The sequence below is a fragment of the Pipistrellus hanaki genome (assembly GCF_964339955.1).
Source record: "Pipistrellus hanaki genome assembly, chromosome: 9".
NCBI classification, from domain to species: Eukaryota; Metazoa; Chordata; class Mammalia; order Chiroptera; family Vespertilionidae; genus Pipistrellus; species Pipistrellus hanaki.
In genome coordinates, this window is record NC_140511.1 from 67,255,690 (window position 1) to 67,279,435 (window position 23,746).

The 23,746-nt window shown below is 34.5% G+C and overlaps 1 protein-coding gene across 23 annotated transcripts in view; it reads left to right on the top strand.

Annotated features, from left to right (window-relative positions):
- Window positions 1-23,746, top strand: part of PHF21A (PHD finger protein 21A) — a 161,001-nt gene that overhangs the window by 25,803 nt on the left and 111,452 nt on the right. For 8 of the 23 annotated variants that reach the window (XM_084895314.1, XM_084895306.1, XM_084895305.1 and 5 more), the window contains exons 2-6: window positions 3,760-3,800; window positions 5,103-5,214; window positions 11,014-11,157; window positions 14,823-14,855; window positions 17,561-17,647. In XM_084895314.1, coding sequence (XP_084751440.1) covers window positions 11,104-11,157; window positions 14,823-14,855; window positions 17,561-17,647 — 174 coding nt within the window. In that variant the 5' untranslated portion in view covers window positions 3,760-3,800; window positions 5,103-5,214; window positions 11,014-11,103. Of the gene's footprint in view, window positions 1-3,759; window positions 3,801-5,087; window positions 5,215-11,013; window positions 11,158-14,822; window positions 14,856-17,560; window positions 17,648-23,746 lie in introns of all 23 variants that reach the window. The other 15 variants (XM_084895317.1, XM_084895316.1, XM_084895315.1 and 12 more) reach the window with 4 other exon arrangements.

Consider the following 23,746-nt stretch of genomic DNA (forward strand, 5'->3'; position numbering starts at 1 on the left):
AAATGACAGTTATCTGTGCTGTTCTAGTCCTTTACCAAAGTTTGTGATTGAGCATACACTGTAAACTTAATCATTTGAAATTTGTAGTGGGATGAATTTTAGCCTAATTTAAAACATGATTTAGGCCCTAGCTGGTTTTGCTCAGTGGATAGAGCATTGACTTATGGACCAAAGGGTCCTGGGTTCCATTCTGGTCAAGAGCACATACCTTGTCGCAGGCTTCTCCCCGGCCCCAGGCCCTGGTTGGGGCTCATGCAGGAGGCAACCAATCCATGTGTTTCTCTCTGTCTTTCCCTCTCTCTTCCACTCTTTTAAAAATCAATGGGGAAATGTCCTCAGGATTAACAAAAAACAAAAAAACAAAAACAAAAAAATCATGTTCTAAAAAAGTCCCTCAAAAACCCCATGATATAGTATGTAACATTTTATTTTTTCTGCAAAATTTGTTTAATATATATTCTTTGTGTACAGAGGTTTTAGACATTATGTAAAAATAATTAATAAGTAATTATAATTATCTTTGACTTATTGGTATTTTAAATTTTACAATCATATCAGAAATCTGAATAACTAATTTCTTTACCAGTTCTAAGAAAAGAATCTGTCTGTGAGGATCTGAGGTGAACAATCTTCAGTTTGTAAAAACTCATGTAAAGTTATGTTAGCAAGTTAATATGACTAAAGCAAAAATAATTTCATTCATTCCAACTTACATGTTTTGAATGTATTTTTCAAGAACATTTATGTATTTTAAAAATTTGAGCAAATGTGAACATTTTGAACTACTTCAGCCAAAAGTGTGAACTGTACGTGAGAAACAAATAAGTGGACTTTCTGTCAATTAACCTGAGAAAAAAAATCAATCGTGCATTTCAGACTTAAAATAGGATTTTTGTATCAATTGTGCAAAAAGTAAAAATTTATGTCTTTTTTGCTGCTAATTTATTCATAATAAATTATAAAAATAAAATATTTTCTTTTTTTCTCATCAATTTCCAAATAACAGTCAATAACCAGTCTTCAGAGGAAACTCTTTGGTAGTGCTGATGTTGTGTCTTAAGAATCACTAGTCTAAAAATAATTTACTCTTTTGGGGTATCTGAACCTCTTTGGAAATCTTTTTAAACCTGTGAATCCCTTTTCCAGAATTTCCATACACACTAGTACAGGATTTAGCACATAGTATCATGGCCTTGGCAAAGTCTCTGAAGTCCATTCCCAAGGATCCCTCAGGCATAAAGGATTACAGGTTTCAAAACTTGCCCTAGATAGATATCTTTGTTATGTGATTTTTCTTTAAACATTATATGCAGACTTTTTGAAAAATATTTGGCCATTATTTATCGTAGTTTGTTTGTTAGAAGAATAACGGCTGCTGCTGGTTAAGAGGAAGTGAGGTCTAATGGAGAGGCCAGCTCAGTCAGAGGAATCTCGGGCCATAAGCTTTTCTTCAGCTTGACTACCAACTACCTGTGTGACATTTGGGGAATTCACTTAACCTCTGTTTGTTCCTATGAGACTCTGCAAGCAGTTGATATCATGGTAAAATTCTTTATCAATTTGTGATTGACTCTGCTACTGCTTTTTGGAGAAATGCCCTGGAGATAAGGTGTGCCTCCATGGTACCTTTTTTTTTTTTGTATAATATATATTTTTTATTAAATTATTATTTTTGTACATATACCAATGCCCCCCCCCCCCGTACATACCCTCCCTCCCCAGAGTTTTGTGTCCATTGGTTGTACTTATATGCATGTATACAAGTCCTTCGGTTGAATATTCAGAAGAATTTATGTAGCTATACTTTCTCAAATGCCATGTACTAGTAAGTGATAGTTAATATCCCAACCCTATCCAATCACTTTGAGTTTAAACATGTTTTATATATTCTGAGTATAAACCAGTTATTATTTGTGTTGGAATTAGCATCTCTAATTCTGTGGTTTGCTTTTTCATTCTCTTAATGTTGGCGTGTTTTTTTTTTTTGTGTGTTTTTTTTTTTTTTTGTGTGTGTGTGTGTGTGTGTTTTTTTTTTTTTTTTTTTTTTTTTTTTTTTTTTATGAACAGAAGTTCTTAATTTAAATTTAGTCCAAATTATCAGCCTTTTCCTCTTCATGATATTTTAAAATTGTAATAATTAACTTCTTAATCAAATATTTTTGTCCAAAGTCATTCATTGACAATGCTGTGGGGGATTGATGCATAAGAAATTATCCCCAGCATGAGAAAACTAAGAAGAAAATACAACTGCAACAGAGAGTTAAGGGTCCACTCAGTGAATTCATTCATTTAACAAATGTTTACTGGGCATTTGCTATGTATAATACATGATAATATTTTAAGTGCTATTTTAAGAATCTGTAGGTATCCATAATGTTAAGAATCCACTCTTTAAAACTAAGATATTATTGACATATAACATTTTATTAGTTTTAGGAATACTAATTTGATGTGTGTATGTATTGTGAAATGATTACCACAAAAAACTTAGTTAATATAATATCATCACCACCCATTGTTAACAATTTTTTTGTTTCCTTGTGAAATCCACTTTTTAATAACCATATTATTCTACAGATTTTTGCATGAATTTTCTTTTGTTTGAGAGTTTTTCTAATCTTGGGGATTGAAATTGTCATTTTATATAAACTTGAGAACTTTAAAAAAGTTACGCTACTAAAGAAAAAGCAGGATGGAACATTTTGGAAATTAATGTTAACTGCATGAATTCAGGCCCTTTACTAGTAAATTACTATATTTTGGTATGACTACCTGTGATTATATAAACATTTTATGATCTGGATGACATGAAGACTTCTTAAAATATCCCCTGAGGAAATGAGACCATTATGGAGTAACATCAGTCAACAAACGTACTATGTTTAAAGCATAAGGAAGGTATTTGTAGGTTTAGAGCATGGTATCTGGAGTTTAAATAATTTAAAACTAAAATATTAGGGGGAAGTTTAATTTTTTTTTTTTTTTTTTTTTGAGAGAGAAATTTGGGGCAGGAATAGTTAAAAGTAAAGTTTGTAAAACAAATACCAGGCTTGACTTTTCTGACTTTGAAGTCAACTTAATGAAGTTTATCAGTCTTTTGAAAACACAGTTAATAAAAGCAACATTGGGCATTGGATTGGGATCCCAAAACCTTGATTATTTTTTCCTGGTTTTACTACTGATGAAAGTCACTTTTATGTTACATAGTTTATAGTCTAAAACAGTGAGATTTTAAGACTGTGAATAAAAAGTTTAGTTAAACTTATGACTATACAAATAAAATGCTGTGAATTTTAAAGCCTCATAGAAGACAAGTCATTTTAAGATTAATTGAAAAAAGGCCTTTTTTGTAGACGAAACTAAGGGCCAATGATGATAGCTCAGTTTGTTAATATAAAACAACAAACAGTGAAGGTCATTTATTGGGCACGGGAGTGTATTTGTGTGTTGTTTAGTTGAGGTGCATTCATTTCTGTGTGTCGCTTAGGAAAGGGAAATCATCAACTTTTCCTTGTCTCGAAAAAAGTGGAAAAGTGAAAAAAACCTGGAAAATTAGAGATTTAATTGCTCTTGAATTCTTTCTTGCTGTATAAACTACCTATCCCTTTCTTTCTTTTGGGTTTTAGTGCTTTGGAAATTTTTGTGTTTCGTTTTTCCCCCCTTAAAATTAGATAGAGATCTTTAAGTCTTCAGCTTTTGATGACATGTCATAAATCTGTGTTTGTCATCTAATTCTATTTCCCCCTTCTTCTGTTCTAGGGAGCAAGAGTGCTGAAGGAGGGCCAGTTTTCCCAAAATTGGTAAGTACTTTTGCCACGGAGGCAGTGTTACTGATGCTAGTTGGATAATAATTCAAATGTCCCGTGAATTTTTGCAATAAAGCTTTCTTACCAAAAAAGAGGCTTTGCTATTTGCAACAAGTTCTCAAATGCATTTGTGTTTCTAATCATACTGCTAGGCTTGCATGTTCCTGCATTCGATAACCTGTTAAAATGTAAAGGTCTCCTGTGTCAAAAATGTCCTTAATGCAGTGGTTAGCTGAAAATTCAAAAGTCAGGAAATTTAAAAGTTAAGGTTCCCATTGTGTTTTGTATTACTTAATATGCTGTTAAATTTCCTGGCCTTAGTATATGTGCAAAATGGCTAGGTTAATGTAACTATGGGAACCTTAACTTTGAAATTTGGGGCTCTTAAGCATTTATATTCTTAAATTTAATGTTAGATTGGCTTTATGATAGATACTGCATTTTTAATGTGTGTTGTTTTGTATAATTCTTAAAGAGGGGAAAAAAATGTAGCGGTGTGGGCCATTTGGGTAAATATTTTTTTCTCAAATATCTACTTTAAAACCTACTTTAACAGCTTATAAATCACACTTAATCATTTCTTTGAATGTCTAATTCAGAATCACAGATTGCTTAGGGCAGTCTAGTGACTAAGGATCAAACAAATATTAACCTTATTTGGAAAGCATGTATTATGATAAAAAATTACATTCAAACAAGATAGCTGGAATCGGGTAGTCCCCTAATGCAAAGCTATCCTTTTTGATTTTTTTTTTTGTTTTGTTTTAATTCTCTCTCTCAAATAGTAATTAACTTAATGTGTGAAGTAGATATTTGGTTAAGGCTTCTTTTTGATAACTTAGGGTCTTTGAGGTGTCTTTCTTTCCTTGTAGGGATTGGGATTTGAACATGAAAGGGAGGCATTTGAACCAGTTAACCTTGTATTTACTCCTTTTTATTTTACTTGCCTTTCTCTCATGGAACCTTTTAAAATAAATAATCAAGACCCCAAAGCCTGAGATGTGATAGAATCATACAATTTTAGAAAAGGGACCTTAAGAGGCCCTCTCTTCCAGCCTCTTACCCGATGTGGCAATTTCTTTTTCTATATCCCCAACAGATTGTTATTCGGGTACATATTGAATATTACAGTTATTTAAAAATGTAGCTCATTATTTTCTATAATGTATTCTGAGGAACTCTAGTTCCACAGAAATGAATAAATATTACTGAGGCTGGGTGGGGGTGGGAAAATGTTCTGTAGTCAAATAATTTGGGAAATGCTGCATTAAAGTTAAACAGGTTTCTTTACTGCAGGACTTCTCAGAACCTTTAATATGCTAATGTGCATTGTGAATCTCCAAGAGGGGGATATGATATGCAGCATTCTTGAATACTTCTAATGACAGGGAGCCCACTACCTCATAAGGTAACCCATTCCTTTTTTGTACAGCTCTAATCCTTAGCTCTTCCTTAAATTGATTTGAAATCTATCTCCCGTATCTTCCACCTCTATTAAGTACTTACTGGTTATGCCAAGACCACATATCCTCTGTGTTAATCTTTGTGTAGCAAATATATATATGATTCTGGCCGTGCTTGTCTGGACTGTTTTTTTATTTTTATTAAGTAGTATTCTGGTAAATGTGGCAACCTATTCAAAAATTTTAGCCTCATTGTCACTATGCTCTTATACCCTGCTCTCCAGCCTTCTTCATTTTTAATTTCTGTGAATTTTTAAATTGATGTCAACATTCTGGCTTTTGGGTATAGTTGGGATGATTTTAGTAAACATGCTTGGTTTCTGTAAAGAAAGGTGTTTACAGAAGAGTGTGTGTGTGTCAGCGAGGCCTGGGCCCAGGAAGCTGAGGTAGAAACGGGATGTTAGAGTGAACGCTGGTGGTAAGGAGAAGTGCAGGACACTGCCCAGACCTGGGAAGGAGGGTGCTGAGGGGAGTTGACCTGACTCAACACACTCACATCCCTGGGTTGTAATGGTCTGACCTGCGTCTGTATTACTTTTTTTTTTTTTTAATGAAGACCTGGCCTCCTTCCCCCACCCCCTCCCAAAAAACAAACAAACAAACAAACGGGAAAGATGTATATATTTTTTCCTCTAACGCATTCAGACATTCAGATAATCATAAATCTAGGGGCGTGCGCACACACACACACACACGGGTGTGTGTGTGTGTGTGTGTGTGTGTGTGTGTGTATGTGTAGAAATTTAATTTAATGGTTAGGAAATACCAATCTCATTAGCTGAAGTGATTTTTTTCAGCAAGTTATACCAGGATTTGAATATAGTAACCTTGTCAGAAGCTTCTAAAATCAAGATTGTCCAGCTCTATGCAGGAGCATTTTTGTTGTTGTTGACCTGTGGAGTGTCACCAAAGAGCTACCAGCATGAAAAACAAATACAGATGTTACATTGGGTTTTTATGTCATTTTTACTAATTCCTGTTAGTAAATGTTAGTTCAGTAAGTATTACTAAAATAATTTTTATTTTTAGCATCCATAATAATTTTTAGCACTATTAGATACATAGTATTTTGCACAAATTAAAACCTGATATTTTAGTATTAGGCATGTGACAAGTAAGGATACATTGATCTGTCAAGATTTTCTACTTTTTTATATTTAAAAAAATTATACCTACTCATAACACTGTTCTGAGATGATAGAGCAAAAGTGGAGTCTTACACCAAGTAATCTACAGTATAGAGAAGGCAGAGCTAGCCATTTCCAGGGAATTCAATCTGGGAGCACAATGTATTATGGACTTACTGATAGTTAAAGAAACTTGGTTGACGAGTGGAGTTTTGATTGATAAAGGGTTTATAAGCAGTTCAGGAACAGAGTAGTGTTTCTTAGCAGTGAATTCAAAGTTACAGCATGACAACTTTATTAGAATCATAATGAAAGACCTGGCAGTCACATATCTCCAAGCAGAACTATACCCAGAAAAATAGTTGGAAAGCCTTTTTAAAAAAAATTCTTTATTGTTTAAAGTATTACGTAAGTCTCCTTTTTCCCCCATGACCTCTCTCCGGCCGCCCCCACACCCCAGCACATGCCCTCAACTTCCCTACTGTCTGTGTCTATTAGTTATGCTCATATGCATGCATACAAGTCCTTTGGTTGATCTCTTACCCCCTCACCTCCCGCCTTCCCTCATAAGGTGGACAGTCTATTCAATGCTTCTATGATTCTGGTTCTATTTTTGTTCATCAGTTTATGTTGTTCATTATATTCCACAAATGAGTGAGATCATGTGATATTTATCTTTTTCTGAATGACTTACTTTGCTAAGCATAATGCTTTCCAGTTCAATCTATGTTGTTGCAAATGGTAAGAATTCCTTATTTTTTTCTACAGCAGCATGGTATTCTACTGTGTAGATGTACCACAGTTTTCTAATCCACTCATCTGCTGATGGGCACTTAGGCTGTTTACAAATCTTAGCTATGGTAAATTGTGCAGCTATGAACATAGGGGTGCATGTATCCTTTCTGATTGGTATTTCTGTTTTCTTGGGATATATTCCTAGAGGTGGGATATGGGGTCAAATATAAGTTCCATTTTTAATGTTTTTGAGGAAATGCCATACTGTTTTCCACAGTGGCTGCACCAATCTGCATTCCCACCAGAGGTGCAAGAGGGTTCCTTTTTCTCCACATCCTCGCCAGCACTTGTCGTTTGTTGATTTGTTGATGTTAGCCAGGAATAGCCTTTTTTAAAAGAAAAATTAAAAATAGGAAAACCTACTATCCTCTCCGCAATCTAATGTGTTGAGAAGTTTATAACTAAGTTATGTGCCTGAATAAAAGCACTAAATGTGTTAGGAATAGCATAGAACCTTATAATTTACAAAGGGCTTTTCACGTGGTATTTACCTTATTCAAACCTCATACCATTTTTATGAAATAGGCTATACTGTTCCAATTTTCCTGTTTATAAGCAAACATACAAACAAATTTTAAAAACCCTGAGGCTGAGAGTGATTACATGGTGAGTAAGGGAAATCAATTGTTGTTTTTGTTTGTTTGTTTTGGGGGACAGAGTTCTTTCCAGACATCACAGCTGCCTTTCTCAGTAAAACTTGATTATTGTTTTGAATGGTTGGTGGGTGGAGTTTTTATTTGTCTATGTTTTTGGTTTTTTATTATTTGAAGGTGAGAGGCTATTAGGTGTCCCAGTGGTTTGAGATGTATAATGTTGATATTTTGTGCTAGGCGATTGTCCTTTCTCATGGTGGTATTTAGAGTTGTTGGGTGGTGAAAGGCATTGTACTTTAATAAAGTGTGTCTATTAACTATTTTGTGAGGCTGTTTGTTTTTACTATACAACTGATTTGTTATTTACAACTTATTAGAGTTGGTCAAAGTACGATAAATCATCTTTCTTATACTGAGCAAAATCATACCTTCTTTATGATGCTATAAACTGCCCCCAGATGGTCTTTACATGACAGCTGCATGAGTTGTCTAAGCCCCCAAAATATTTTTAAGAAGGATTCAACATGTGCTTGCATTGTTTTTGTAACCTATAAATATGTGTATATAATTTGTTCCTTTAGGCAGAGACCAATCTCTTAAAATTGCTATCCACAAAGAGACATTTTGAAGGATATCAAATATATCTTATAATCCTCCATAAGTTTTTCTCTATAGCAAGTCATTACCTTTTTAACCCTTTTTTAAAATGTTTTATTTTGAAATGAAATGAGTAATTGGCCTTTAGAGTTCTTGACAAATAAAATGTGTGTCTGTGGATCTCTAATAAGTAGACAACAATCTGATGAAGGAGGTAAAGCTGTCAGCTCCTTAGTAACGTGAGCTGCAGGCTTCTTATGCTACCAGGCACTCTGACATTTAGAGCCTCCAAGTTTTACTTTTTCATTTCCTGGACATTTTATTTCACCAGTATAAAATGTTCTGTTGCTTTATCTAGCATTCCTCAGTTAATTTTTTGTTATTTAAAAATAAGTACATATTTTAAAATAACAAAATATGGAAAGTTTTATATTCAAAAGAAATAACCCTTAGTACTACTCGCCCCTCCCCCCCGAGATAACCAGTGGCAAATTGTGAAAGTACCACCTGACCTAAACTCTAGAATGCTCATGGTATTAATTATAAGTTTTTGTTAGTTTGATAGACAAAACTTACCTTCTTAAGATGTACATTTCAGTACTATTGAAGGTGGGCGTTTTTCATTCTTTTCATGATTATTGTTATTTCTTTAGTGAACTGCTTTTTAAGTTTTTAAAAATTAATTTTTGAGCATTTTAACTGTAAAATATGTTAACTCTTTGTTGTTTATATTCTAAGTTCTCCATGTTTTTAACCTGCTGTTTGTATGAATTGAGTTGAACTACCAATAAAATAAAATACGGCCTTTCTGGTGTTGAAAATACCCCTTTACTAGTAACTTCAAGATGATTTTTAATTTGACAAATATTGACATCATTTTTTGATACATTTTCTGCAAAATTAAAACTAATTTAAGTACTGTTTTCAGGAAGAACTTGAACATGTAAGTCAAGAATTTTAGTAGAGAGATTATTTTAGTATTTAAAATTGAAATGGCAGTGTAGTTTTTACGTGTGAGTTTGTATGTAACGTAAACTTACATAACAAAAACCTTGGTCTAAGTCAGTGACTTAATGATTCTTATGTTTGTTTGTTTATTATAGTTCCAAAAAATTTCTAAGATAATAAGTAGCAGAAAAGCCCAGGTTTGTTAATCAGAGTATGTCTTCTTTTCCAAACTATATCCCCTAAACATATCTTTATAAAATGTTTGGTCAATAATATTACTGTACAATAATCCTTTTCTAGCTTCCACGAGTGAGTTTGAAGGAATTTCACACTTTTGAAATTTATTGTTATTTTAGGTTAGATTATTTTGATACTACAAAGCATTGTATAAGCCCTAGGGGAGAGATTGTCAGTAGTGATGTTTTAAGCCTAGTGAGGTTTAGCAAATATAATAAAAAATAATATTAACAACTACATAGTCTGTAATAAATTATTTTATTATAACTGTCAAATCAGGTTTTAAAGAAATGTCCATAGATAAATAATTATAGATAAATAATTTGTAGAAAGTGTAAAGATGATGAATCTCATTCCCTTTGTTTAAGGAACTGATTGTTCCCTTCCTCAGTTTCTAAGAATGCTGAAAAGTTGCCCTAACAACAAGTTTTATAGGTACAAAGATGAAAAGTTTAAATTTTTTCAGATAAAAGCAAACTTTGCTTTGGGAGAGTACCCAAAATCATGTCAAAAGTTACATGCAAGAAAAAAAAAATATTAAAAAAGAAATTAGCCATTGAGTTAATTGAAATTGCAGTAGTGAGGAGCAGAGCAGGATAGGAAGGTTCACATTTACACATCTAGACTTTTGACCTTTCTCCTCATGCAGTTATGCACATAGCCAAAGAGATGCACTCAGCCTCGAAAAGAAGGTAGAGTTCATTGTAAAGCTGGAAACGTCTGTTCCATTGCTAGACCATCTCATCTGTTGGGCACAATGGATTTATTTTTAATACTGCTTTTATAACTTTGTGGAAAACATAGTTACATTGCCTTGTCTTTGTATTAAGTATTAATTTGTTGAATGTGAACTTCAGTGAAGTTTTCCCATTTTCAGTCTAAAAAAGTTTTTTTAAATACAGTACAAGTTAATCCAATCGAAAAAAAAAAAAAAAGTACTTTGGCCTTCTATAACCTTGGAGAGATCCTGAACTTTCCAGTTCCCTCTGTGTGATGTTTAAAAAATGCATGACCCTGTTGCTATGTGTCTCTTTCTAAGGACAGAGTGTGAAGTGAGTCTGAGATGATTGTAGTCTCCGCCTCTAAATTCCCAACTCCTTTAGGGCAGAAGGGGTCTTGTTAAGCTCTGTTTGTAGTATGGTACTGAGCACATAGTAGGTGCATAGCTGTTTTCATGACCAAGTTAAACACTTATTCAATATTCCCCCCCCCCCTTTCTTACTTCTTTAAAGTTTTCTGTAGTGTAGAGGAATGTTCAAATTATAAAACCCAGAAAGTTATTATATCAATTAAATACAAAACTGTTCATTTCAAAAAGAATTCTGTTTGGGAAATTCTTGTCCTGTGCTAGAGAATCAAATATTTTTCAACTATTTCAAATGTATTTAACATGAATATTTCTTTTATACCTAATATAATGATCTAAAACATTGATTGATCTCTGCAGCTGCAGTGAGAAGAGGAGTTTGTTATTTTAAACGGAGGCGGAAGAAACTATAGAATTAGCAGATATAAGAGAAAGTGGAGAAGGTGGAGGATGGAGTTGCAGACTCTACAGGAAGCTCTTAAAGTGGAAATTCAGGTTCACCAGGTATGTTGCATTATTGTCCTCTTCCACATCATGTTATTAAGTAATGGTTAAGATGAGTCAACAGACCCATCTCTGATTTTTAGTACAAATTGTTAATCATCTCTCAGCCAATTATTGCCCAACAGTCATGCCATTTGCTTTTTATCACATTTGCTTTTGTTACAAATGGAGGAAAATAAAAATTTGTTTACAAAAACAAGCTTATCTTTTTCTAGGACAAAAGTATTTTAAAAAATATATTGTTTTATTGATTTCAGAGAGGAAGGGAGAGAAACATCATTGATGAGAGAGAATTATTGATTGACTGCCTCCTACGCCCCCCATACTGGGGATTGAGCCTGCAACCTTGGGCATGTGCCCAGACTAGGAATCGAACCCTGACCTCCTAGTTCATAGGTCAATGCTGAACCACTGAGCCATGCTGGCCAGGCTGGACAAAACTTTTTTAACATAGAGGTGCACTGATTCCCCATTTGGCTGCATGGCAGATGATGACAATTAAGTTCACAATTTGTTTGAAGCCAACATCATTGTAGAATAAATTCCTAGAAAACAATAATCAATCAAAGTTGCATGGATCAGAGATAATATAATGAGGTTGTATGCGATTTTTGGAGATAATCTTCCTTTCAAGAAATTTTGAAATGGCGAAGTTGACATTCTGCTTTTAGCTCATCCTCACAAGATCTGAACAAGTCCCAATAAGATTTTCATGAAAGACTTATGACCTAAATTGAACTAAATTACTGAAAATTAACTAGAGTTTTAAAATATTTTGTTTCATGTTTTAACTCAAGCGTATCAATTTTATGAAAATAATTATGAAAAATTTAATGCTTAATTTGTTTTAAAATCTAATTTACATTTTAAAATTACATTTGTTGACTCAAAAGGGATATATTCTTCATAAAATTATCCTAAACACTATCTTAATATTCACATTAAGTATCTATATTCTTATGTATTTATTTTTAGTATAAAGTTAATAGCATTTATATTCATCCTTAATTATTATACATTTTGTTTTTGTGATAAGTATATTTATTGATAGTATTTTAACATATGCACTCTATATTTTTATTCCAGTTACATTTAGAATACTTTTCTCTTTTTAAAAAAATTTTGAATTTTATAAATAAACCCAAGTGATATGCCTTGTTTGTAAATTGGATGATGTTGTTCTGATGAGATATGTAGTAACCTGCATAATCACCAATCATGACAAGTTCAGGGATGCCAGGAACGACACCAAAGTAGGCACTGGCTGTTAGGCTGTGGCATGATTCACCCCTTGGTGCATTTCTAGTGATGGGATGAAGTTAGAGCTGAGATTGAGCTTACTGGATAGAAAGTATGTTATGAAACTACTTGGTATTGTCTCACTAAAATACATTTTTGTTTTTTATGGATAGGGAGATGGTTTAAAAAGTAGCAATGTGCACATAGTTGATGTTGGATAAATGTTTAAATAATAATGGCTTATGATGGGCATCATCATTTTTTGAGAAATTGCCTTTTTTTTAATCCTTACGCAGAATTGATAAAAGTAATATTTAAACTTTCAGGGTGTTTACTTTACATGGAACAGAATAGTATAAAGCAGAGGTTAGCAGATATTTTCTGTAAAGGGCCAGATAGTAAATGAAAGTATTTTTATACTTTGTAAGTCACTTACGGTCTCTATCACAGCTACTTTGCCCTGCTGCTATGCAGATAAAGCAGTCATAGACAATATAAATGAATGGGTAGGGCTGTGTCCCATGTAAAACTTTATTTAGGAAAACAGGTGGATGGCCAGCTTGCCAACCCTTAGTATAAAGTATATCCTCATGAAAAATTGTCTTCTTGCAATAGAAAGTAACCTACGTTTGACAACACGGTGTCACCTTAAAGTCCCTAGGGATTTGGATGGTCTAGTTAAGTTGCCCAGCGTGTTCAGTCCTGTCTCTGATGATGCAAAACGCAGCGTGACTGCTTACAGATAGAAAAGTTATTTCCTCAGAGGTGAAGACTTAGTGTGGTTATGAGTCAGTTTTTAAATTCCAGTGTCGTGGAAGAAAATCCGTTTTAGCTTTAAAAATGCAATTTTAATACAGTCAACTGTGGTAATCAAATAAAAAGGAAAACCAAATTGAAGAGTGTGGTTAGCCTTTAAGCAGTGTTAGTAAAAATGCATATGTATAAAAGCCTTGCTGTTCAATTTCACTGAGTTCTTGGAATGTGTGTTATTACTATTTTGTTATTAAGACCAGGATACACAAGAGTTACTACTCTCACATGTGAAGTAACATGTGCTTGTGTGGAGGTCACATGGTTGGCAACTTTCTAGAATGTAGCTCACCATGAGAAGGAAGGCTTTTGACCAACTAGAATAAATGTTAGAAGTCATTTACTGAAGATTATACAATAAAAGCTGACAGGTTTTTAAAAAATACTTTTAAATTAATTTCAGAGAAGGAAGAGGGCAGAGAGAGAGAGAGAAACATCAGTACTGAGAGAGAATAATTGATTGGCTGCCTCCTGCATGCCCCCTTTGGGGGAATTGAGCCAACAGCCTGGGTATGTGCCCTGACCTGGAATGGAACCGTGACCTCCTGGTTCATGGGTCGATGCTCAGCCATTGAGCCACATTGGTGGGGCCTCTAAGCTGACAGTTTTAAATGTAAGAAGGGAGATAAGTATATAATACATATTAGATTTTATTTTATGACTAACACAATTTAAAAGTGCCTTGTTACCCAAAAAGAGGGACAGATTTTTAGTTATATGGATTCACTTGGGGAACAGCTTATTTCCAGATAACTTTTAGGAATCAGCTTTCTGATACGCCTTTATCCTTCAGGTTCTTTTCTCCCTGGTTATGGTTATCTTTGAAAAAAAAATATTTTATTTATTTTTAACAGAGAGAAAGGGAGAGAGATACGTCGATGAGAGAGAAACATCGACCAGCTGCCTCTTGCACACCCCCTACCGGGGATGTGCCCACATGATTATGGTTATCTTTGGACAGTGATGCTTTTGGAAGTTGGGTTAGATCAGACAGCATCCAGTTTTCTTTGTTTTTCATTCTGTTTTCCTTAGTAAAGGTCTTTTCTCATTCAATATTCTGGTAACGTACTCTCCCAGAGGAACCCAGGTAGGTAGTTTTGCGTTATTGTTCCTTCACTTCTTTACTCTTCAAATTCTGAGCCTCATTGCCCCACTGAGAGTACATTCCATCTACCCCATGGAGAAGACAGGAGCAAAGTCAGATCTGACACTAGGCTCCTCTGCACCTTGTTGTATACAGACAGGCCCATTCTGTATGGGAGCAGCTTCTTTGTAGGCCTTAGTTAGGACTCTACCCAGTGACAACATTTTAGAGTTTGGCTTTTGGAGCATCCAGCTTGTTTAAATTCCCCATCCTCATCCCATCTTCAGACTTGTTAAAAAGCAGGAGCATTTCATTTCAAATATAAAGCGGTAGTTCTGATTTTCACCCTATATTAAGAGGAGTGTCTTATTAACCTTTTATATAGATGACAGAAGCTTTTTGTTCTGATGGTTGTATTGCTCATTTTTGTGTGGGTGAATCTTAAAACTCTAGATTTGGGGGGGGGGCAAGCCTGATTTGCCATAGTGTGTTAATATGGAAGATTGATGGCTCTTTTTCTCTTTATTACCAGAAACTGGTTGCTCAAATGAAACAGGATCCACAGGTAAAATACTACTTTAATTCATTTAATTTTTAAATTAAAATAATGTAAAGCAAAGTAATCATAAAAATATTAAAATATAGACCAATACTTAAATTTTTAAAAACTATCTTATCTCTCGCAGCAATTATATTAGCATATTGGTCTTCATGTTTTAAGGGTTTAGAAAAATCCAGTTATTATATTATAATATAGCTATCATTTCATCTTTGTTACTGTTACTTGCTTTTGTGTTAATTGCTTTGAGTATTTGGGAGGGAAAGTTGAGAGTTTAAACTCTCCTTGGAGCTTAAATTTCATTTCTATATGCCCACTCACTCAAAATCAGTTTGTGAGTCTTTCTATACTCTCAAAATTATTGAATAAAGCCCAGAACCATTCTTACTTTCTCAGTTTATAGTAGAGATTTAATACAGAACATTTAAATACTTAATCACACTATATTCAGGGTAAGAATTTTAGAATACGTTTTAAAAAGCACTTAATTTTTATTTTTGAAAGAGCCCCTTAATCCAGCAAATGTTAAATTTTCTTTAAATTCTCATAGGAGTTTTTAAAAAATATTTTTTTATTGCTTTCAGAGAAGAAGGGAGAGAAAGAGAGAAACCTCAATGTTGAGAAAGAATCATTGATTGGCTGTCTCCTGCACACCTCACAATGGGGATCAAGCCCGTAACCCAGGCGTGTGCCCTGACCCAGAATTGAAACCGCAACCTCCTGGTTCATGGGTTGATGTTCAGTCACTGAACCACACCAGTTGGGCTCTCATAGGAGTTTTTGACTTATACATTTTATTCTCTATCCCTGAAGAGAAATCTTCCCAGAAAGTTATCTTGTCTTCCATTATTGTATTTATTGTTCAGGCAGTGTCTCTTTTGCAGCCTTAGGCAGTAGGTCATAATTGTGGAGAGTATTAATCAGACTCTCTTAGGATTTCTCCCTTGCATTTGTTGACTCATAATCTGGTCACAAAACAACTAAACCCATTGATGGGTACTCAGATGTATGTGTATATATCTTTAGCTTGTTAACATACCATACATGCCTCATTGTAACTTTAAGTAAAATAAATTCTTGGATTGAGGAATGATACTGAGACAGATTGATTTTTGGAAGTAGGAATAATAGTCATTTCAAAAATTTTGTTCCCAGTGCTTTAACACACTTGATAGCCCACACTTAATTTCTGGTTGACGTTTGAACTTTGAGAAGCTTCTCCATGTTTGTTTACTTTTAAAAGATACTATTTAAATTAGATTTAGGGAACCAGGATGTAGATTAATAGATTAATAGATTCTTTTATATTTAATACTAGAGGCCCTGTGCATAAAATTCATGCATGGGGGATGGGAGCCCTCAGCCCACCCTGCACCCTCTCCAATCCGGGACCCCTCAGGGGATGTCTGACTTCTGGTTTAGGCCTGATCCCCACACAGGGGATCGGTCGTCCATTCGGTTGCGATGGTCACTTAGGCTTTTATATATGTAGATGATAACCTTTAATATCAGCAACTGAAATGTTATTAGAAATCATTAGCATTTTCCATAGAGCTGGTAGCCAGGTAACAGCAGTCTTAATGCAAAAAATCTTAGAGAGCAGTATATTGTTGGGCAGTCTTGTGGGTGGTTTCATTATATGTCTATAATAATAATAATAAAAGCATAATATGCTAATTAGACTGGATGTCCTTCCAGACAACCTTCTGGACAAAGCCGGGGCTGCAGCTGTGGCTGCGAGTGATCCAGGCAGGCACCGCAGTTGTGAGAGAGGGATCCAGTAGCCACCAGGGTGCAAAGGCCCACTTTTGCACGCATTTTGTGCATTAGGCCTCTAGTATACATGCAAACACACACACACACACACACACACACACACACACTCACACACACACTCACACACTAACAGATTCTTATTTTAAAAAGACCCCCTGGCATAATTATGAGAGGGGGGATGTGTGCCCTAACTGGATGGAAGACCAGGCAGGGCTATTGGAAAAAATTGCATGTGAGATGATGAAGAAAAAGTAGTCTCTCATTGGGATGGTGTTCAGTGTGCTAGTAGGCTATCCAATATTAAGCACTAATCTTGCTTTTTAAATCTTGTATTTTTTTGTCCCACTTGAGTAAAACACAAACATATTCAGTATATCTCATCTAAAATAGTATTCTTTTTTGAATCCTAGAATTTGAAAACTGAGAGAATGCACTGGTAGTCACTATGTTAATTTGAATGATATGGTGTCAAGGCAGTTATAGCACTGACAGCTTTTCAAATCTAGGCTAAAATAACAAATGCACTCTACTAAATAAGGGAGAAGGCAGGGTTTTTATCTTCATTAATAATGCCATTGAGTGGCATTATCAATAAAGATACAACTTCCATTTTCCTGCTTTTGTTTGATTAGTGAAGCTTGGGGTTTTCTGTCAAAGAATAGCAATATTTTTAGTAGAATAGTGCACTATTTTACATAATGCTAAAATATAAAACGTCCTATAATTTAAAACCACTACAAAGGAGCTGCCCTGGTTCTGGTGTTAGGAGCCTACATTTAGGATCTGTGCATTAGGTAGTGATAACGTGACTACAATTTAATGCATGATGAATTTGATTGGCTAAAATGCTTAAGTTTGCTTGATCATTTGTAATGCAATATGCATAACCTCTTCTTGCTACTATTCTGTTAACAAATGAAATATCTTTCTCACAGATATTTTTTCTTTCCAATCAGAATGCTGATTTAAAGAAACAGCTTCATGAACTCCAAGCCAAAATCACAGCTTTGAGTGAGAAACAGGTAGGGGAAAGGGGGGGGGGGGGGGGAGCATATTTTTAACATTGTGTTCTAAAGATATGCCTGCTTGAAGCTTTAGGAGAACTGCTATTTTTCTTCATGTGTGAAAATAAGTGTGGGCAGCCAGACTCAGTTTTAATTCTGTTTGAGCTCTGTTTATCTATTTTTATTTTTGGTTGAAATCAGTCTCTAGAGTATCCCATGGGTATGTGTTACTGGCAAATATCTAAAAGCAATGTGGCAAGCTGCTGTTAACTGTGTTAATGAAACTCTATACTTTACCCATAAGGGAAAAGGGTAAAGAAAGTTAGTGGGAGGAGGTGATAGCTGCTGGATATGCTTGTTACTGTTCTGAAGACTTGAAATAACATTTAACTAACATGGAGAGAATGGTTGTAAACAGATCACTCTAAATACAGGTCTCCCATTCTGATTTTTGTTATACTTTTATATTAATCTGTTTTAGATATTGACGTGACAAAAAACTTTGATTGAACCTTGTTAGATTTATTCTATATAGAGCAAGAGAAGAGCATTTTGCTTTTCCCCAAGACATCTGGAAAACATGTTCTGGAATTTCTTGTATAATGACCTCCACTTCACCAATTCAGGCAGCTCCTGCCACCAGGTGGAGTGTGACAATTGATAGAGCTATAAGTAAATGTCTGTGGTAATCTGACAAATCATTGTTTTCTTGTTCCTTCTCCACTCTTCCTCTGATTGAAAGGAGCAATTTTCTATTTTGGAGGAGGTGAACGTGTGAACCAAAATAATTAGTTGATTTGCAATTAATAGTTAATGCTAGTGATATCTCATTGAAGATTTTTGACTGAATAGTTCTCAGTAATTGATTTTATGTTGTTAAACTTTTATTTAGTGAAATAAGGGCGTAGAGGGTAATTTATTCTTGGAGATTTTTTTATTGTGTTTGTATTCTGTTACAGTGTGTGAGGAGAAAAATAAATCTTAAGAACTATGTGGAATAGATATGAGTTGTTGCTGTTTCAGAATAGGATATTTTTCCAGCCCGGTGAACAAGTGCTTTTTCCTCCCCTTCCTGTTTTAAACTACTATGATTCCCCATCTTGTCTTCTCCAGAAACTAGAAGTGTCTTGGTTTAGGGAATTGCCACACTAAAATTGGGAGGTGGTGGCATGGTGGAGAACAAGTTTTAAGGAAAAATATAAACAGAGTTTATTAGTACATATTTGACTCTGACAGTCAGTTCTCTGAAGTCAAAATGATGTGTGTTAGTGCAAGTGTTCTAGTTTTAGAATTGTGTTAGCGCTGAGCCTCCTATAGTTTCAGGATTAGTTTGACAAGATGCCAATGAATGAGTCATTTGCTGGAAAATTCACATGTTCGAGCTGAGAATTGATTAGTGGAGTAAGGGAAGGGGTCTGTTGTCACAAAGTTAACCTAAGGCTACATTTGAGGGAAATGGGGCAATTAAAAATAAGTACATTTATCTAAAGTTTTTGTGTGAGCATTGATGTAAAGATTTGCTTTGTTTATGTAACTTTTTATTCTTTAACTTTTTTTCTACCCTGTTTCCCCAAAAATAAGACAGTGTCTTATATTAATTTTTGCTCCCAAAGATGTGCTAGGTCTTATTTTCAGGGGATGTCTTATTTTTCCATGAAGAAGAATACGGTACACATTTATTGTTAAATGAAAATAAAGAAAATTTATTACCTGTATATGGTACAGTAGTATGGTAGTTGCCAACACAAACCAGACAAACTGTGAATCCTACAGTATCAAGAATTTACTCATTTATTCAATGACAATCATGTCATCATCTTCTGGAACATCATCATAAAAATCCAATTCCTGAATTTCCTGGTGAATTTCTTGTGACTCCTAAGGCGGGGCCTTATTTTCGGGGGATGCCTTATATTTCACTCAGAAGGAAACCTGTAAGTAGGACTTATTTTCGGAGGATGTCTTATTTTCGGGGAAACACGGTATTAGGTGTCTAGCTTAATAGAAAATTGTAACCATTTATGTTCATAAGACATTCCATCAAGCGATAAATTGTGTCATCTGAACTAAGTTTGGATTTTAGAAACTAGAATTTAAAAAGAACTAGAATCAGAAACTAAAATGCAATCTTGGAGTTTTATTTGCTTAACTATTTAAACAGCCTTTTTGATAAAACAATGTATCATTTTTAGGTAGGATAGTACTTGAGGAAACATAGGTGTAAAGTTCAAAAGCTGGTCCTTCCACATACTTATTTCCAACATGAAACATTTATATTTAGTTTAAAATAGTATTATTTTAGAACAAACTGTTAATGCTGAATGCTCAGCTTTTTGTGTGTCTTTTTTCCTCACAAGATCCACTTAGCCTCTAGGAAAAACTTAATGATTTTCCTTCAACTTTAATAACTAAAATCTGAATTACCTTACTTGCATGACTAGTATTTTAATTTAACATTAATTTTTTGGTTGTGAGGAAAAATGTAAATACAGAATACTTCAAAGAATGTCATATTCCAGAATTGATAATGATTAACTCTTTGTCATTTGTTTCCATTCTTTTTCTATATGCATTTTTCTACCTGCATTTTTTCTATATCCACTTGAAAACTTAATTATACAATAAATGCATACATTCTCTTACTTCGCTTTATTAAAAAACAAAATATTGCATTAATTCTTACAGTAAGCACTTGTGTATAAAAACAGTGTCAGTATAAAGTGTTGGAAGGTGTTGAATTTACAGGTAGTTGATATATATATATATATATATATATATATATATGCGCTAAATTCTCCACAATAAATGTTTCCTTTATAACTAGAAATAGTCAAGAAATAATAAAAAATTTAACACTAAACTCTTTTCTGTATCAGGAATAGTTAGCATTTAAAAGTCTAATGACATTCTCTTCATGATATATCAACCTCTCTAATCAGAAAATCCAGCTATTTTAAGCAGTATTAATACTGAAGTATGGAAGCAATTATTAATCTCTTTAACATGGCTTATTTTCATTCTACATTCCTCCCTTCTCACTTTTGACATGCATATGTGGTCTTTTGCTTGTCAGAGTACAGATTTTGATACTGGGGGCACAGCACTTGGTTGCTTTAGTAGTTTTAGTGCATTGTAGAAGCAATATTAACATCCCAAAATCTGTTGCTTGACCCTGTGGTGATTCAGGCTTAAGCCATAGTAGTTGCATTTTTAATTTCCCCTTCCTTCCTTGAATAGTTTGTCCCCCACCCCCACTTTCCTTCTCCTGGTGCGCTCCGGCCAGGCATCAGGTAGCATTTTAGTTACTTCCTCAGAGGACCTATATCTGAAACCCCATCCTCATGTTAAAATTAACTTTCTATTATAATCTCTCCTTGAACCTTTCACTTTTACTTTATAGCTATCCCATTTAGGATTAGGTTCAGCTGTGAATGACTAAAAACTCAAACTGAAAATGGCTTAAACAAGGTAGAATTTTATTTCTCTCTCATGTAAAAGTTCTATAGGTGGACTATGCTGGTGGTGGCTCCACAGTGTCAGGGAACCCAGGCTCCTCCTGTCCTGTTGCCCTGCCATTCTCAGCATGAAGCCTCCACATCATAGTCCAAAATAGCCGCTCCATCTGGTAAGAAGGGGGAAAGCAACAAGGAGCAAGTTGCCCTTTCTTTTTAAGGATGTTTATTGGAAGTTGCACGGGCCACTTCCAGATTAGATCCCATTGGTCAGAATTTAGTTAACTAGGAGCAAGGAAAGTCAGAAGTGTAGTCTATCCTAAGTGGTTACTGCAGATAAAACTCAGGGACTGTGGTACTGAGTAAGAAGGGGAAATATACTGGGGACCATTAGTAACTTCTGCCGCAATAGCTTATTACAGTTTGGAATTACATGTATGTGATCATTTTTAAAAAAAATACATTTTATTGATTTTTTACAGAGAGGAAGGGAGAGAGATAGAGAGCTAGAAATGTCGATGAGAGAGAAACACCGACCAGCTGCCTCTTGCACACCCCCCACTGGGGGTGTGCCTGCAACCAATGTACATGCCCTTGACCGGAATCGAACCTGGGACCTTTCAGTCCGCAGACCTATGCTCTACCACTGAGCCAAACCGGTTTCGGCTGTATATGATCATTTTTTAAAGTATTTGTCTTCCTCACTAGACTGTGATCTCCAGGAAATCAGAGAATATGTTTGTCTTACTTTATTTTGAGTATAATACTTAGTATAGTATTTATTTAATATTATAGATATTAAGATAACATTTAGTAAAAAAAAAACCCATTTATTTCTTAAATGAATTATTTTATCCAAGTGACCTTTTTCTCTATTTGTATATAATTTTTTAAAACAGTACATCTTGTTTTATAAGCTTTTTAAATTTAAAGTATGAATATCTTACTTTTTTTAGTGTTCTTAAAAACATGATATTTAATAGCTTCAAATATTTAATGGTCTGGCTAGATTATAATTTACTTAATTATTCCTTTATTAGTTGATGGTAGGATATTTCCAGTTTTTCATTAATATAAATATTGCTGTGATGAACACCTTTGTATTGTGAACCTGTTTCTTTGTGATTGCCTTGGGGTAAATTCTTAGGTATGAGATTACTGGGTGTAGTGGTCAGCTACTGCCATGACAGTTCTGCATAACAAATCAGTGTTTTATTGCAGGGCTTATAACACTAAGTGGTTTTTTTTCACATTGGGTCTGTAGATCACCTGGACTTCTGATCTAGGCTAGACTTGGCCAGCCACATCTACTTCAGTTTGTGGATTGGCTGGTCCTGCCTGCAACTGCAGATTGGGTTAGATCCACTCCAGAGTTTTCATCCTGAAACCTAGCATGAAGGGGCACAGCTCCCGGGGCTATCCTCACATTTCATGGCTTATAACCTGAATGCAACAAACAGGCCAAACTACTGAACAGTGTTTTAAGCCTTTGTTGGCATCAAGTCTTTGAACATTTTAGCCCAAGACAAAAGGTGTGGATGTATAATTTTATAACAGATTATGAAGAATTGAGAGTCATAATCCATTGACTATCCTTGGTCAAAGGTCATAACAAAAAACTTTTACTATATTGGAAAAAAAAAGTTTTATAATTATTTCCAGAAAAGGCTGTTTCAGATTAATAGCATGTGTTTTTCCCAGGAGGTACCCTGGGAAGTGGAGGGGAGGGGGGGAGCACTTTACTTATTGGAAGATGGATTAATATGTACCTGACGCTTTCTGCTGGCATATTTTTCATGCCGTTTGACCATGCTACAAATACTCCATAATATCCCACAGAATTACCTTTTGGTTTTGGGTTTTGTTTTTCTTTCACTTTCTCTCCTATTTTTCTTATTCCTTTTCGGAAGGTAGACCTTTTCATAGTCTTTGGTCTTTGCTATTTTTTTTTTTTTTTGCTTTTCTGACTATGTTAAAAAATTACAGTCTCTATTTTTTATTTATTTTTTTGCCTAATGTGTAATGTAATACAAGATGAAATACTTTCTTGGTTTTAATAAGTAGTTGTCATTTATGGAACCATTCTCATTTTAAATATGAACATATTTTAGTAAAATGGGTTCTGAAGCCTTTGGGAGAGAAGTTTCTGTTCCTGTCATAACTAATAATGTTTCTGATGCATAGGACAACATAATTTAAGCTAAGTAGGTGACTTGAACAATGGATTTTGTGGGAGGGGACACTGAGAATTTAATTCTCTTCCTGACCCTGTAACAGACTTGTTGATAGATTTTGAGTTATTAATTAATTTATATCTCTATTCCCTTATTTATGGAATGTTTTGGTAATGCCTTTTAGGAGTTAATGGACATGTATCTATTGAGTCACTAAATATTTTTTGGGGGTAAGTTCTATTTGAATAGAAATTGTTGGTGTTATTATAGCTAACTTCATTTCATATGTAACAACTTCATCTTACATGTGAAGTACTACTCTTTTAAGAAGCTTAGCCCTGGCCAGTGTGGCTAATTTGCTCAAGTACTGTTCTATGCACTTAAAGGTTGTTGGTTCGATTCCCAGGCAGAGCACAAATCCAGGTTGTGTGTATGGAAGACAATCAATTGTTGTTTCTCTCTCACATTGATGTTTCTCTCCCTCTGTCTCT